We start from the raw sequence: 15522 nt of genomic DNA on the forward strand, positions 1-15522 counted from the left end.
TGGGATATAATGAAAGCATAGTAACATTTTAAGTCATTCCTTGCTGCTTATGAATCTAGGATTAAAATTATATTTACAGCCGGCAGAGCAAAGAAGGAGATGGCGAAGACGCTGAAGCAGGAGGCAATGGCCTTGCCGATCCACGTTTGAGGAATTTTGTCTCCATAGCCGATGGTGGTGACAGTCACCTGTAGAGACAGAGAAGAAATGGAGTTCCTATTAAATCTATAGAGATTAATATAGCCAGAATGTAAGAACAATTTGTCCTCGATTGACACAAGAAAGACTTAAGACAAAACAAAAGCTAAACGGTGGTGTGTTTAGGGAAACCAGAGAGTATATTCAATATGCATTTCAAAACAAAAGTCGAACCAAAAACAAAGCCCCACAGTAGAGTAAGTATTATAATACTTGTCCTTACAAAGGAGCCCATGAAAAATCTTTTAATGAAATGACTACTGATGTGTTTTATCAATGTTGAGTTCATGTCAGGATATGTTATGATGACTGTATTTCATCCTAAATGACCCTGAAATATATATGTGAAAATTGTGTGACTTGATTGCCATTGTCTTTTCATAATAAATAAAATGTTTGCTTGTGTTTAAAAAGTATTTTTCAAGTTATGGGTTTTTATTCTAACTTTATTCAAGAGCTTTACTTCTTTAAGAGTCTTGTACGGGCTGTTGCTGTAACTGGTTTCATGCAGTGGCACCATCCATAGCTTTATTATTACACCGGCTTCCCATCAGAAGTAAAGCTCATGCACCCACAACAAGAGCGACACAATTTCATTTGTCATCACTACACCTGGCATTCCATTAGTTTAGTGAATTTTGACTGACATGCACACAGAAGCAGCGTGACTGCGAGGAGAAGAGCTGAAGCTGGAGCACAGGAAATCTGTCCAAGCAACAAAATATTGAGTGCAAGCGCACAATTTGAGCACAAGCCGAGTAAACCCAAGCACAAGTGTGTGAGCTCTGGATTTGGAGAGATATCAAATCAAAAACCTGAATGTGTGCATGTGTGTGGGATTAATAAAATGGATCCCGATCTTGAATGTGGTTTCAAAAGTCCTGCTCTCAAACTGAAAGAGCCGGCTCTTGAATGAAGATAAGAAAACACAATATTAAACAGTCAAAGATTGAAAACATCAGTCAGTGCAGAGCTCTCAGAGGTTTACGTCAGTAGTCTATAACGGGAGTTAAACAACAAAAGAAAAAGTTCATCAGCCATTCTGGGCCTCGGCTCCACGACCGTCAGCGGTGGCCGGAGCATTTCAAGCTCCTGCTCCTCAAAAGGGAATAAGATTCCCGACCACTAATCCTCGGCGAGTGTAGGAATTTGCTGGGGTGAGGCGGGAGTGGGGGGTGTGTGGGTGGGTGTGGCGGGGGCAAACAAATGCCTCTTACATTTGCATGTACACCCACTCTGAAAGCCAAGCCAATTCTGACACATTCACAACCCGCTGCAGTGGGTGTCTATGTGGTGTCACCGTGGTGCGCTAACAAAGCGGCTGATGTAAGGTGAGATACTTAAAAAGGCTTTGGGAGTTTAAAAAAAAGAAGAAGGAGCAGAGGCAGGAGGGGTATGTGTGCATGTGTGTGTGTGTGTGTGTGTGTGTGTGTGTATGTTGGGGGGGGTGGGTGGAGTAGTGGGGGGTTGCGGTTAATCCCTCATCCACAAATCCGATGACTAAACAATGTCCTCCAGACCATCAGAGTGGAATGGTCTACTCAAAAACACCCCTCTCATTCAGACTGTAGGGTGTGTGGCACTAACCTCTTCATGTCGACACAAAAGGTCACAGACCGGCTCTTTGAATATGTGCACGTCTGTATGCAAACAGAAACCAACCCTGTCCTGATCTGCATGTCGTGCACACTGTATGTGCGATTACAGCTCGATTCAAATTGTACATGATTCTCATTTTCCACATTTTTGGTTTCCTCTTCAAAAAGGGACACCGATGAAGTTTGATTTGATTTCAAAACTCAAAAGGGAAGGTATATTAGAGTGAGAGAGGAACGGAGGGAGGAAGGGAGGGAGAGTGAGAAGAAGAGGGGATATGAATCATGGTGTTGGCTTGCCCTCCATCTGTGCTCTGCACCTGCATGTCTGATAGAAGTAGTAAGCAGTAGGAGAGCTTAGCATTGTCCAATCAGCGCTGTCTCATTTTAGTTAGCGCACACACACACACACACACATACAAGCACACAGACACACACACACACCTACTCACAAACCTGACCATGCTGCCTATTGTAGCAGCTATTGTAAGGCTCTGAAGTTTACAGTCTCAGTCAAACAAAAAGGTGCAAATCCCAGACCGTGATTCTTTTCTCGACAATGGGAACAGAGCAACACAAATAGGAGCGTTTCTTCCACTAGTGAGGAGCACCGTGACCCCTCTAACCTCCGTTACATAAAGGTATTAATCCCACAATTAAAATTTTAATTAAGGGACCTGACACTTTATATTGGTGCTTTAAAAAGTGCTTTGAGCCAAAGAGCTCAGAGGTGAATGGTTTATTACCGTCTCTTTGTGGCGCACTGATCCCCTGCACAAGGCTGCCATAGGTTTCTCATTACTCTGTGCTTTTAATTCAAATGTTTAATTAACTGCTCTGGGAACCCGAGCCTCTGCACACAGAAGGAAAAAGGCGAAACCGGCTCCACTCAGGAAAAACATCTACACACCTCCCCGTGTTGCAACAACATGTGCATGCTGCACGAAAAACACAATGAAGAGAACTTGGGGGGAAAAAATGGTTTATAACTGGTCCAACTAGAGTGGCCACCCATCTCCATTTCTCCAGCTAAGACTCCACTTGAGTGCTCATTGTACATATAAGTTGTAACAGCTCTTCAGATAGAGGATTTGCACGGGATGGGGCCCATCAAGAATTTAAGCTATGTTTGGCAATTCAAGGAGCATTATAGGATCCCAGTAATATATGCATAGCGAAATTCTGAAAATATGCTCATACAAAAACATCATTGAAAGACTAAACAACGAAGAATTACAACAGATTTATTTTGCTAGATTGTCTGCCTTACCACGCCCCACCACAGGGCATCAGCGTAGCTGGAGAAGCCCGTCTTGCCATCCTCATCCACAGCATCCTTCTCCGCCAAGTAGACAAAGTAGGACGAAAAGATCAGGCCCAGGAATCCGATGTACAGAGTCGTAATGAGCTCCTGGAAGAGAAAAACAACCGTAGTTGACTGAAACTTATGAGAGAGTACCAGGTATGAAGAGTATAACATAAATATAAATATTAGGGCTGGGCAACGATTAAAAGTTTTAATCGCGATTAATCGCATGATTTCCCTGATTAATCACGATTAATCGCATTTGTATACGCAAAATCCAATAATGAATTAACAAGTAGTGTATAGCGCAATTTTATTTTCAATGTTCTGCCATATGAACGAACGTGCCATAACATTTGTTGTGCAAACACTTTTAACATCAGCATTTAATACAGTAGCAGTTAAATAAAATATTCAGTGTAAATCTCAACTTAACAATGTTATCAAAGCAAATACAAAATTAAAGCTCAATGCCACTGCCAGGGCATTAATGTTATCCTCTTCATTATGAAAAATCTATACTCCTCCCTGCGTCTAACGTAGTCTGCCGAAGCCTCGCTCCGCTCGCTGTTTTGTTGAGTGATTTGCTGATATCAACTGTGTGTTTTGCATTTAGGTGATATTTTAGACTGGAAGTACTCTAGAAATTTCACCTTGGCAGTGGCTACAAATTGCTTTGGTTCTGTCGACTCCGCCTTCTGAAAGAACTTTAAAATGAAAATGGCCATGTAAAAGCTCCGTACCCTTATCCATGGTTGTTTATCCACCAATTTTTTTCTTTTTTCCGGTTCCGCAGCAGTCAGCAACAGACTTTCACAAAATAAAAGCCTGACTTTCACAATAAAACAATAAATAATCAAACCTGAGTTAATGCCAGATAAAATAATTGTCTGAGTTAAATAAGTGATGAGTTAACTCGAAATTAATGAGTTAACTTGCCCAGCCCTAATAAATATATATCATTAACTCTGGTTTGCTCTGCCAAAGACGTAATGGACAACATCAGGTATCAATGTATCACGCTCAATCCCTGATGTCTTTGTCAGTGACTCTTAAAGCTAAAATGTATTAAAGTTGCCTTTAAGGGCAAGACTAGTTAATTTTAACAACAATTAACGTTTAACAACAAGGCAATTCAGATAGCTTTTCATAAATATAAAGGCATCATGACTGTTGTAAAAATAATATAAACCAATAAGAAATTAAATGATAAAGAGTTTAATAGAGGACAAAAAAATAATAGACAATATTAGAAATAAAAGAGTGAACGTAACTGTGCAGTGTAAGAAATTTGTTATTTTGTGATGTTATATAAAAAGGATTTATTTAAAAGAACTAAAGTCACAGCAGAACTGCAGCTCTCTGGGAGCTTGTTCAACATATGTGGAGCATAAAATCATAATGCTGGTTCTCCATGTAGTTTTGTCCCTGGGGACAGAAAGCAGACCTGTGGGGTCTTGACGGCTCATAACGCAGGAGTAGATCAGCAATTTATTTTAAAGTGTTTTGACATACATTATTTTGTAGACAGAGAGCCACTGTAAATTCTAAAAACTGGAGTTATATACTATATGATCCACTTTATTGGTGTTAGTGAGGCATCGAGCAGCTGGATATTGAATCAGCCTCGGCTTTCTAACTGATTTTGAGAGAAACCTGTAAACACATCATCACAGTCCTCAAGTCAGCTGGAGATAAATGCAGTTAAAGGGAACAATACAGTCATTTTAAATTAACCTGATGTGCCCTGTTGCTAGCTGTCCCTAACTCTATAAACATAAGGTTAATACTGAGGTTGTATATATAGGGGCTGAGTTAAACATGACTTTTTGTAAAAAATAGTACATTACATATGATGCTTCTTTAAAAGTGTCATGGTGGAGAGTGAGCACAGTTTTCTGGCCTTTGTGCTCTTTTCTTTAAGAGCTATGGAGGTTAAAACCCATGTGAATAGGACCCGTGCTTCTATGAAAACCAGTGAGGAGCTCGACACATTTCCACTAAACAGAGCAGATCATTTGATAAAGTGATCATCTGACAACAGGGAGATGGCAACAAATCACGTTTGACCCGTCTTGGTTTCATCTTAGCGTTTTGTTTTCTTGACCTTTGCACGCGAACCTCAGCAGTCAGTCGTGTTCTTATGCATCAAAGAGACATGAGCGTCCGGTTTGACTATAACCAAAGAACACGGTCGACTTCAGAGATTAAGAAAAGAACAGTACATCCTCTGACTTCACTGTGTGTCAGCCTGAGAAAATACTGCAAACAAATGTACCAGAATGGAAAAATGGTGGGGCCATCCTTGACTCTCTTCTCCTTATGAAGCCTGGTCTCCTGTGGATGATTTGTGCACATGTGCATGTATTTCGGATTGCGCACACATAATTTGTTAAACTGCATTAAGCTGTAACTATGGTATGGATTAAAGCAGCTTATCTGCATGCCGTGCAAGCAGCCTATAGTAGAAACTGCTGCTAAATAAAGCAACTGAACTGTTCTAGTCGTTCTATATGTGATTTTAAAAAGTACTTAGAAACACGACCATACATTTACATACAGATAAGAGCAGCAGCCTGAGTACTTTCAACCCACCTGTCGATGAGTGAAGACTACAGATCCCAGGAGCCTCCATGTTCCCCCCTGCCGATCCACGTGCAGCATGCGCAGGATTTGGAGGAACCGGATGCCCCTGCAACACACAACGCAACCTCATCTGTCTCATCATCTTCTGATCCACAGTACTGTACATGAGAAAAATAATAAAACAATGCGGAGTGAAAATAACTTCTGTACCTGATGGCAGACGTAGCAAAGACTTGGCCATTGGACCCGACACCGAGCACAATGATTGAGGCAATGACCACTATCAAATCTGTGGGAAGGAAAAGAGACTCAGACAAAACAACAACAACAAAATAATCGTAAAGTCAAAGTTACAATCAGTTCAGTTTTAATGAAGCTGTGCACTAAAACAAAGATGGAAGGATGTAGGTTTTTGATCTACGAGACAAATTCATGACATCAAATGGGAACAAAGAAAAAAGCCAGGTGCACCTATGATTGATATGGGCTTCCTGATAAAGTGGAGGCGTCCTTTGATGCCCGAATATTTGTTGCGACAGCCTGCCGACCACAGCCGCACCACGTACTCCGTGCCAAAGAACAGCACCAGCACAATCTCCTGCGGAGCACAATGCAAACAACATGAGCAAGGGTTACATTAATCCATTGGTACAGAGACAATCATTGCAGACCACATACGGGACGAGGGGATGTGGAAGCAGATAAGGTATCATTTCTTAAAAACGCCACGCCGTGTATTAAAACTCACCTAAAAGCATTGAGGCCATTTTAATCAATGATCAAGATTTACGATGCGATAGGAGAGGGTAATGACAGGTGTGTGAGGCGGAGAAAGAGAGACACTGAGGTGGTCTAGATAGGACCAAGACCACCAAACCACCCAGGAGGAAAGATGGAGGTTGATAACAAGGCTGATGATAGCTCATATTAAGACAGGGTCAATGGCTAAGTGATGGAAGCCCCAGGATGAAATGCCATCGCACTGCCTGACTGATAAGAGGGAAAAATAATCAGCTTGGGTGTGGGAACACCTTAAGACAGATAAATATACTTGTTATGAAAAATCCACAAATGAAAGTTTATGCCTGAGCTGTGTAATCGTTCACGTATAGACCGGTTAAGTCTCCACTATGTGCCACTGTGCATTGTGTTTTCCTTGAGCGTGCATGCATGTGTGTCCTCTCTGAACTAATTAAGTCCGTCGGACAGAGATCGCTTTCCTGGCCACCGCGTATGCATAATATTTGGCCACTATACTGTCTGTTCGAATCTGAGGCCGTGTGGGTGGCCATCTCGTTGATTGCTTGAACTGGCTGCTCCCTGACCGCTCCTTATATGAAACTTAATACCACGAGCCCTGCTGCAATAACACAGCGCCACACAGGCCCGAAAACAATGAGCTGCCAATCACACCAGACACGACTCAGGGAGGCTAAAGTGTCACTTTCGAGTATCACAGAGAAAATGTGCTTTTGTGTATCTTAAGTTATAGTTTTTGCAACAGTGTAAAACAACTTTATTTTGAATACCAATCCTAATCAGGGCGATTATAGTGACAAGGCAGACAGAAGAACAGATATGTTTTGATGCTTTTAACATTTGAAGTATATATTGATACATATTCAATAACTTACCATTTTTACAGCTTTAGATTTTGAGCTCGAGTCGTCTTCCTATATACTCACTAATCAACTCCTTGAATTGCTAATTTTCTACCATTGAGTTAAAAAACAAAGAGAAAAGGGAAAAAAAGGAAGAAGGAAGACGGAGACTGGCCGAAATGGTTCAATACACCTCTATAACATACCCTGATAATTAAGCTGAAATGGTTTCACTTCACAGAACAAACTAGAAGGGCAGTTGGAGAGCTCAACCTCCGCGAAGGCTAACGCCCCAACTCGCCACGTTTAAGAAAAGAGGGGGATGTTTTATGTTTTATGCGGATTCCCTCCAAAATAGAAAAGGGTCGTCCTTTGGCCGTGCCCCACCCTCCCGAAAATTTCATGGAAAATAAGTATTTTTTTAGTAATCATGCCGGATGAGTAACAGACAACCAAATGAAAACAAAAACATAACCTCCATGGTGGAGTTAATTTGAGAATCTTCACTAATGTTAAAAGTCACACTAAAACATCAGCACACACACGGCAGTATTTGTGCCGACTCCCACTTCGTCAAGCTTCAGTAATTATGACATCTGGGTCACATTTGAAAGTCAAAGGTACACATGAATTGGTGGAATTTGAAGGGATTAGTCAGAATAATTCCATAAAGTGGGTCACCCAGATGTTGGGGTGTTTTTTGTGTGTGTATCAGAAACTGGCAACACTGTGTTTACTGAAAACAGCCGCCTGTTCGCGCAGCGGTAATCTCATTCAAAGAGCTGCGAGGGAATTACGGTATCAGATGAAAATGTGATTAGATTGCTTCATCTGTGTCCCGCTACACGGGAGATGCACGTAAACACAAACACACACACAGTCACTCATCACATCTAGATTTACCTGAGCTTCACAAAGCTTCAGCAACTCGCGGATGTTCGACAATTCAGAGTAATAGCCTTGTTATTAATTTTGGATTCCAGACAATAACGTAAATCCCATTTAAATTGCACATGTTTCCTCAAAGGTCAGTTGTTTTATAATACCTTTATAATCACGTGGCAAAATCATCTCCACTTTGCAGGTAGTGGTGCTGCGGATATGGTTTTATATGATCGTGGATTTTGAACAATTACTTTGGGTTTTCTGGCATAATAACTGAAATCAAATTAAAAGCGCTAGTATCACATGAGATAGAAGTCACTCATTAATAGGACTTGATTTTCCATAGAGCTTTTCGCTTTCGCTCAATCGTCCCTTAAGATTTCAGTATATTTTGTGTCGGAAACTGAACTAAGTCTCAAGGTGTGACTCAATAAAACGTCAGACAGTCACTGAAACCCCAAGAATTCACCCTGTATTCTTTGTATGAATAAAAACGGCATATTTTGTGGTTATCAAATCTTGGTCAAGGGGAAATTGTATATTAAGCATAGTGCTAAATGGAGGTTATTACCATCTTTAGGCATGACTATCCATATATATTGAAACTTTTATGGAGATCTTGTGATCGTTTTTCTCCTAAGTGTTGGCTAGATTGGTGAACCACAAATATTTCTAAGAAAAGATTCCAATGACAATTCAAATTTAAAGCCTTATGGTTGTCTGACTCCACCTGCAGGTCACACAACTTATGGGTGTTAAGTAAAGGCCAAAAACTTTCATCATGATGTCCCAACAAAACTGACTTGTGACCTTCTGTCATCATTGAATCATATATTTCCAAAGATACATTTTTCAGAATGAATATGTAACCTAATAATGGCAAAATTTTCACTACCTCATCCACATCCTCGACGCAAAGTGAAGGTTTGTGCAAAATTTGAATAACCTCCTGTGAGTTCACAAGCATGGACAGAGGCAAAAAGACGGACACGAAAACCAGAAGATAGTTTGTGGAATAAATTAAGAGAATAGTGTCGTGATTGTGGATGGCAGTTAACTGTTTAAGAATTTATGACCTTCAATGATCAAAAATAAGAATTTAAGATTTTGTTTTTAAATACAGCAAATTAAAGACTTTTTTAAGACTTTACAGACACACTGCTCTATCTGAAGGGTGTTTAGCTTGAGGCATGGTTGTGCAGCTAAATACATGACAAAGGCAGAAAAATTGTTTTTGAAAATATGCAAGCGATGAACAAGACCGAGGCAGAAATGAGAACAAAGGCGAGATCCATGTGACACGTGTGTGTGTTTGTGTGCGTGCCTCCTGGCCAGCCTGGCTTTACTTTGGCAGGTGCCCTGAAGGCCAAATATCCTCAAGGCCGAATGTCCCTCTCTGCCATTCAAAACAAGCAGAGTGTGACTCACGGATGTCAGCTGACTCGGAAAATTCTTAGTTGTGCTGCTACCACCAGTCTACGCCACCATGACACCACTCGCACAGCTCCACCCCCTCAAACAACCACACAGATACACACACCTACACACAATAAGGCATTATCTTATCTCGCAATTTATACTGAAGCCAAACCACGCATAAATATGTCCAAAGAAAACGATAAGTAGTAGTAATGGATAAAGAATTTTTTTCTATATTTTTCGTTATATATTTGTGGGGCTGATAACTGCTGATATGTTGAGTAATGAAGCAGCAGAAAAAGGGTGTGGAAAGACGAGGGTGGACCCAGACACAGAAAAAAGAAGGGAGAGGCATGGAGAAAGAGTTAGAGATAACGATGGAGAGTATTTGGCTCTTCCTGAGTATAAATAAATGAATAACTTTGATAGGAGGTCTTCAAAGGGCACTGGCCAGAAGTTTACAGAACACAGTGTCCACTCTGTCCTCTGGTTGCCCCCTGTGACTCAGGAGGTGGTAGATGTGTTTGTTCTTGTGTGTGTGTGTGTGTGTGTGTGTGCGTGTGTGTGTGTGTGTTTGTGTGTGTATGCCCACGTCCCTCTGTGTGTGTGTCTGTGTAAACTGTGCACGAGTACGCGGTGGCTACATGTGTGTTTATGTTCACAGCGTGCTGGCAAGAGACAGATGACAGCAGCTGTAATTCTCTCGTACCTGTTGTAAGCCCTGGATTTATTGCGTCATTAGGAGCTTTAACAGCCTAATAAGCCGCAAAATAATTAATTTAGCAGCAAGTATCAGCAAGTAGAGTCTGTGTGGAGCCAAATGGTTCTGCACAGCTACTGACATCACAATAGATTTAAAATCAAGAGCATGAAATCTTTGTGCACAGTGTTGCTTACCATCAAGTGTTTTGGGTGGATATAACACAAGCCGGCTGGTCTGGACTACCTTTTTAATAACTGCAATATATTTATCTTTTTAATATCTTTGTGCTGAGGTGTAAGATGGCGGGTAAGATCCGACCCAACCAAGATCTACTGTCTCCATCATGTGGACACAGCTGAGTACTGCAGTAAAGCAGAAACAGGCACGTGTTTCTTTTTCTGAGTGTTTTAGTAATTATCACTTTATTAAGATGATTTTTACACAAATAAGCTAATGTCAAGTGTTTTAGTGTTAGTTTGCATCGCCGAATTCTCTCAGCAGAGCAGCGATAACTCCTATAAGACAGATGTGTCACCTTCTTTTAATAATTGATTAAATGTTAGATTCACACAGTAAAAGTTAACAGAGCACAAGGTGATATCTTCACATTTTTATTTTAGGGCCAGCAACCCTTTAAAACCAAAGAAATGTCATTTCATAGTGGTATAATCCAGAAAAAAGCAGCAAATCATTTTCATTCAGAAGCTGAAACAAAATGAGGATCTTTGGCTTTTTCGCTTCAGCATGGATGACTTACTAATTCTTAATAATTATAGTTCAAACTATTACTTATTTTCCATCAACTTGTGGGTTTGTCTGCTTTGAACTATTGTAATTATGGATTTGAGCTTGTCTGAGAAGGAGCCCAATGAAAGTACTCACCATCCAGAAGAGGGTTCCAGTGGCGAAGTCTGCATATTGCTCTATAGTTGACAAGACACTGAAGATGAGACACACCAGGACCATGACGAAACTGTGGAGAGGCACAGAGCTGTTAGTCGTCATCACTCACTCTACCACTAATGGCATTTCACAAAGTAGAAATATGTGATTGCTGTATATAGACATACAGCATTTATTACTTTCAATTTGATGAACAAAACTTGCTTTAAAAAGACATCAATCAATTCATTGAGCAGTAATGAAAAATAAACACTGGAGGAAACACATCAAAGTAAAAATTAAACTGGAAAAATCTGTGCGAATCAAAGAGATATAAAATCATAAAACGTTTAGAATATTAAGAACGAATTACTGTGACTTCAGTAACTTTTTCCTCATTCTGATGATAAATAGTAAAACAAATTACTTTTAATATGTTATATATAGTTTATTTATATCTCTACTAAGGGGACAGTAAGTTGTGCAGATTACTTTTATTCACATTATTTCACAAACAGGATTATAATATCTGTTACAAAATAAAACAAGCATGTCGTTCATTAGTTTATTGCCCCAAATAAGTGTGAATGTACTTTGTGTCTGTTTTCTTTTTGTCATCAATCTGCTTCTATTAACTCTGAACAGGATGTTTCTTTGTCTCCTAGCAACAGAGAAACATTCCAACAGGACTCTCTATCTGTCTGTGTGCATACATGGTCCACAAATAAACCCTCTTGAGGGGGACATCATACCAGCACACCTTCTGTACATGAAGGTAAGGGCAAAAGAAAAGGAAGAGGGGAGAGTAAGGAGTGATGTGCGGAGGAAGGTGAGGCTGCAACAAATTATTATTTTCATTATGTATTAATTTTATGATATTTGAATATTAATTATACACACAATTATAGCCCGACATGGGAACATGTGCACTTTGTCACACATGCATTAACTTATGTCATCATAAACATAAACAAGCATACTAACTGTACACAAACACACACACACTTATAAACACTGTATAATGGATAACGTATGGACTCAAGCCAAAGACCACTTTCCCATTCACAAATTTTCCAGTTTTATGTGTGTGTGTGTGTGTGTTTCAATGTTAAGATATTTGTATTTATCACATATTTTATTGTTTTTTTTCAAACATTACTTTCATCTGCTACTTCTGTGCAACCTTTTACCCTACATTTACTAAATGAGTCAAAACTGCACTTACTTCTTCAACCACTGCACTTTTCATTCACTTAGTCACTCATTCATAATTTTTTGAGAAGCTCATGAGGGGCCTTTGCTTTTTCCCTGAGCCGACAGGAGCAGAATCAGTCGTGCTGCGTTTTCCCTATGCCTGAAATAATCCTTGGGACACACACATCTTTTAAATGGTTTTACATGAGGTTTGCACCATCATCACGCTCAAGCTCACTTTAAAAACACACAGCAGTGGTTGCATTATAAGGCTGTGGACCACAAGCAGGATTACATGTAATATGCTTGAAGGGTTATGTAAGTATCTGTTGTTTATTATTATTCATGTAACATAAAATAATGCAGAGAAACATGTACAGTATAGATCACGGCAGGGATGAACTGGATGAACTTGCAAATGTGCATTTTGTAGTGGTCCCACTGGAGCTCTGATCAACTATGTCAGAAAAAGGTGCTTTTTGTATTAACTGAATCTCGCACCCCCTTGAGGCCTACTTGTGTACATGACGTGATCCAGATAATTTATGACAAAATTAAAAGGTGTGCGTTGCCTCAAAAAGGTCTAATTTCTGGTTTGTCGGGAAAATAACAATGCGTCACAGTCGGTTGATGGAGGGAAAGACTCCTGAGGGAGGAATCCCTTTACACATGGACTCTGACACATTGGCCAGATGGGACAAAGATTTTACTCAATGGAGGATTACTTCTCACTACACCACCCCCTCAGCCTCAACCCCACCCGGACCCAAAATCACACACACACACACACATCTCCCACTCTCGAATGCTGCCAAACACAAATGCAGGCAAAATAAAGAGGCATTGGAACACAATGTTCTGAGCGTATTTCTGGATGTATAAGGAAGCCATTCATTGACAGGAAGGTGAGCTGAGGTGACATCATTCCCTGCGATTCAGTATAATGTCATGAACTTTCCTTTTTTTTTGTACCAAAGTGAGGCACAGACTCAACCCAGGGTGGTAGTAAGTGAGTGAGGGGGCTATCTGGGTTTGCTCCTCTCTTTGCTCTTCATTAGAGGACAGCAGCATGTCTTGCACTGGCGATGGTTGAGGCTTCAGCTTTGAAATCAGCCAGTCACATCTTGGGATGTTGGATTGATACTTGAGGTAGCCAATGAGATTCCACAGCTTGAAACATCCTCTGTGTAGTGCCCTCGCCATATGGGACTGAAGGATTTGAGATGTGTATGTCAACTCAAAAGTAGGCTTAAAGGTACAGTGTGTACGATTTAGATGAAACAAATCCATTGGCACAAATTGAATATAAAGTATTCCTAGTGATGTTTTTCATTGAAATTATTTTTTTCTTTACCCTAGAATGGGTCCTTTATATTTAAATACTTTATATTAACATCTGAAGTGGGTCCTTTCCACAGAGGCCGCCATGTTCTTTACAGTAGCCCAGACTGGACAAACTAACATCTTTTTAATTTGTATGACAACTGAAGGTTTCCACAAGTTCTCTTTCATGCTTGGAAGGGGAGGGTGAGGCGAGGGGTATTTAGCTGCAACATCCATCTCCACCTATACTGTAGATGTCATTTAATTCTACACACTGAACCTTAAAAGCCAATTCAAGCTCTGCAGAGTGTACACTGTTGACTAAAAGCCAGACCAGGACACCATGTGTCAAAGAGGAACGGTAACAGTTATAGTCTATTCAATTACAACTAAATTTAATATAGTTCAGATGTGAAAAATAAAGACTGAAGAAATGAAGGATAATTCCAGCAGCTCTCTGAACTCAATTGCATTGCAACTGATTAAAAGAATAATAACAAATTAAAAAGAATAACAGATATGATGCAGAAAAACTGGGTCGGAACACAAAGTGACGGAAAATCCATCTATCCATCCATTCATCCATTTTCTATATTCTCTATATATCCTCTTAAGGGACACAGGTCACAGGGGAGCTGGATCCAATCCCAGGTGACATTGGGTGAGAGGAAGGGTACACTCTAGATGGGTCTCCAGGTCGCAGGGACAAGATACAGAAACAAACAACCATTTATACTCACATTCACACTTACAACCAAATAAGTTTCTAATGTACCTAACCTCAAACAGACTGTGGGAGGACACTGGAGTACCTGGAGGAAACCCAAGCAAACGCAGGGAGAACTTGCAAACTCCTCACAGAAAGACCCGAGCCAAATCTGAATTTGAACCTGAAACCTACTTGCTGGGAGGCAACAGCATGGACCAGCGCAGCACCATGACTATAAATCTGTGTCAATGTTGGCCATTGTATATTTTCTGATCTGATAAGTACATTCTTCTAATTGGTTGATACTCTGCTTTCAGGCAGTGGCATTAATAGTCTCTTGGGAAGAAAGAGAGCAGACAGACGAGGGCAGGTAAAGTCCACTCAAAACCCATTTCCATTGTGTTGAAATGAGATCATCCTATTAGGATGAGCATAAATATGGTGTTATGGCCATGTAGGTCATAGACAAGGTTCAGTAATCTGTGTTCCCTTCAGTACATGGGACTATGGCATTTGTTTGGTTTTGAGTGGATAACATTGTACTGCATTATCCCAGAAATACTGTACCAACAGAGGGCTAAAGGTCAGAATAACAGGATAGGTCATCCGGAACAAGACTGCAGCCAGTTCTGTATTTCATGTAGCTCATTGGAGCAACATGACTGTAGTATATTCTCTAGTTAAAATTTAAATGGCCTAAACGGTCATTAAAGGACAAAAAGCAAGCATTGAGGTTAATAGGCCAAATATATCATAAGAAACAATTGAAGTTAAGTCGGTTTTTTCGATTCGATGGTAGTAGTGGTTTGTGTAGATTACCAAAATTGCCAGGTTTCATGTTCTGTGAATTAGAAGGTTAGACGAATACGTTTTCCCTTGACATATAAAAACAAGATCGACATTCAACAAAACATTATAAATCATTCAGTTTAGTCAGGCTGTGTACAGATCATAGCTGGTTGGAGTGATTTCGCATTTGCCTAATGTCATATTCCAAAGCGCTCGGCATTGACACCCGGGGAGGTGTCTGCGGCAGACAGGACTGTGTCACTCACAACCATTAGCCAAACCTTATTTAGCCAGGCCAAAACCTCTGAGATCTGATTAAAATAAAACAGCTG

At 40.3% G+C, this 15522-nt stretch overlaps 1 protein-coding gene across 1 annotated transcript in view; it reads right to left on the bottom strand.

Moving 5' to 3' along the window:
- kcnq1.2 (potassium voltage-gated channel, KQT-like subfamily, member 1.2) overlaps positions 1 to 15522 on the bottom strand; it is a 174181-nt gene that overhangs the window by 151921 nt on the left and 6738 nt on the right. Inside the window, exons 2-7 of the mRNA XM_061076373.1 lie at positions 11176 to 11266; positions 6157 to 6283; positions 5896 to 5974; positions 5695 to 5791; positions 3064 to 3204; positions 78 to 188 (exon numbers count right to left, since the gene is read on the bottom strand). Coding sequence (XP_060932356.1) covers positions 78 to 188; positions 3064 to 3204; positions 5695 to 5791; positions 5896 to 5974; positions 6157 to 6283; positions 11176 to 11266 — 646 coding nt within the window. The remainder of the gene's footprint in view (positions 1 to 77; positions 189 to 3063; positions 3205 to 5694; positions 5792 to 5895; positions 5975 to 6156; positions 6284 to 11175; positions 11267 to 15522) is intronic.

The sequence above is a fragment of the Limanda limanda genome, chromosome 8 (assembly GCF_963576545.1).
Source record: "Limanda limanda chromosome 8, fLimLim1.1, whole genome shotgun sequence".
In the NCBI taxonomy this organism is placed as follows: domain Eukaryota; kingdom Metazoa; phylum Chordata; class Actinopteri; order Pleuronectiformes; family Pleuronectidae; genus Limanda; species Limanda limanda.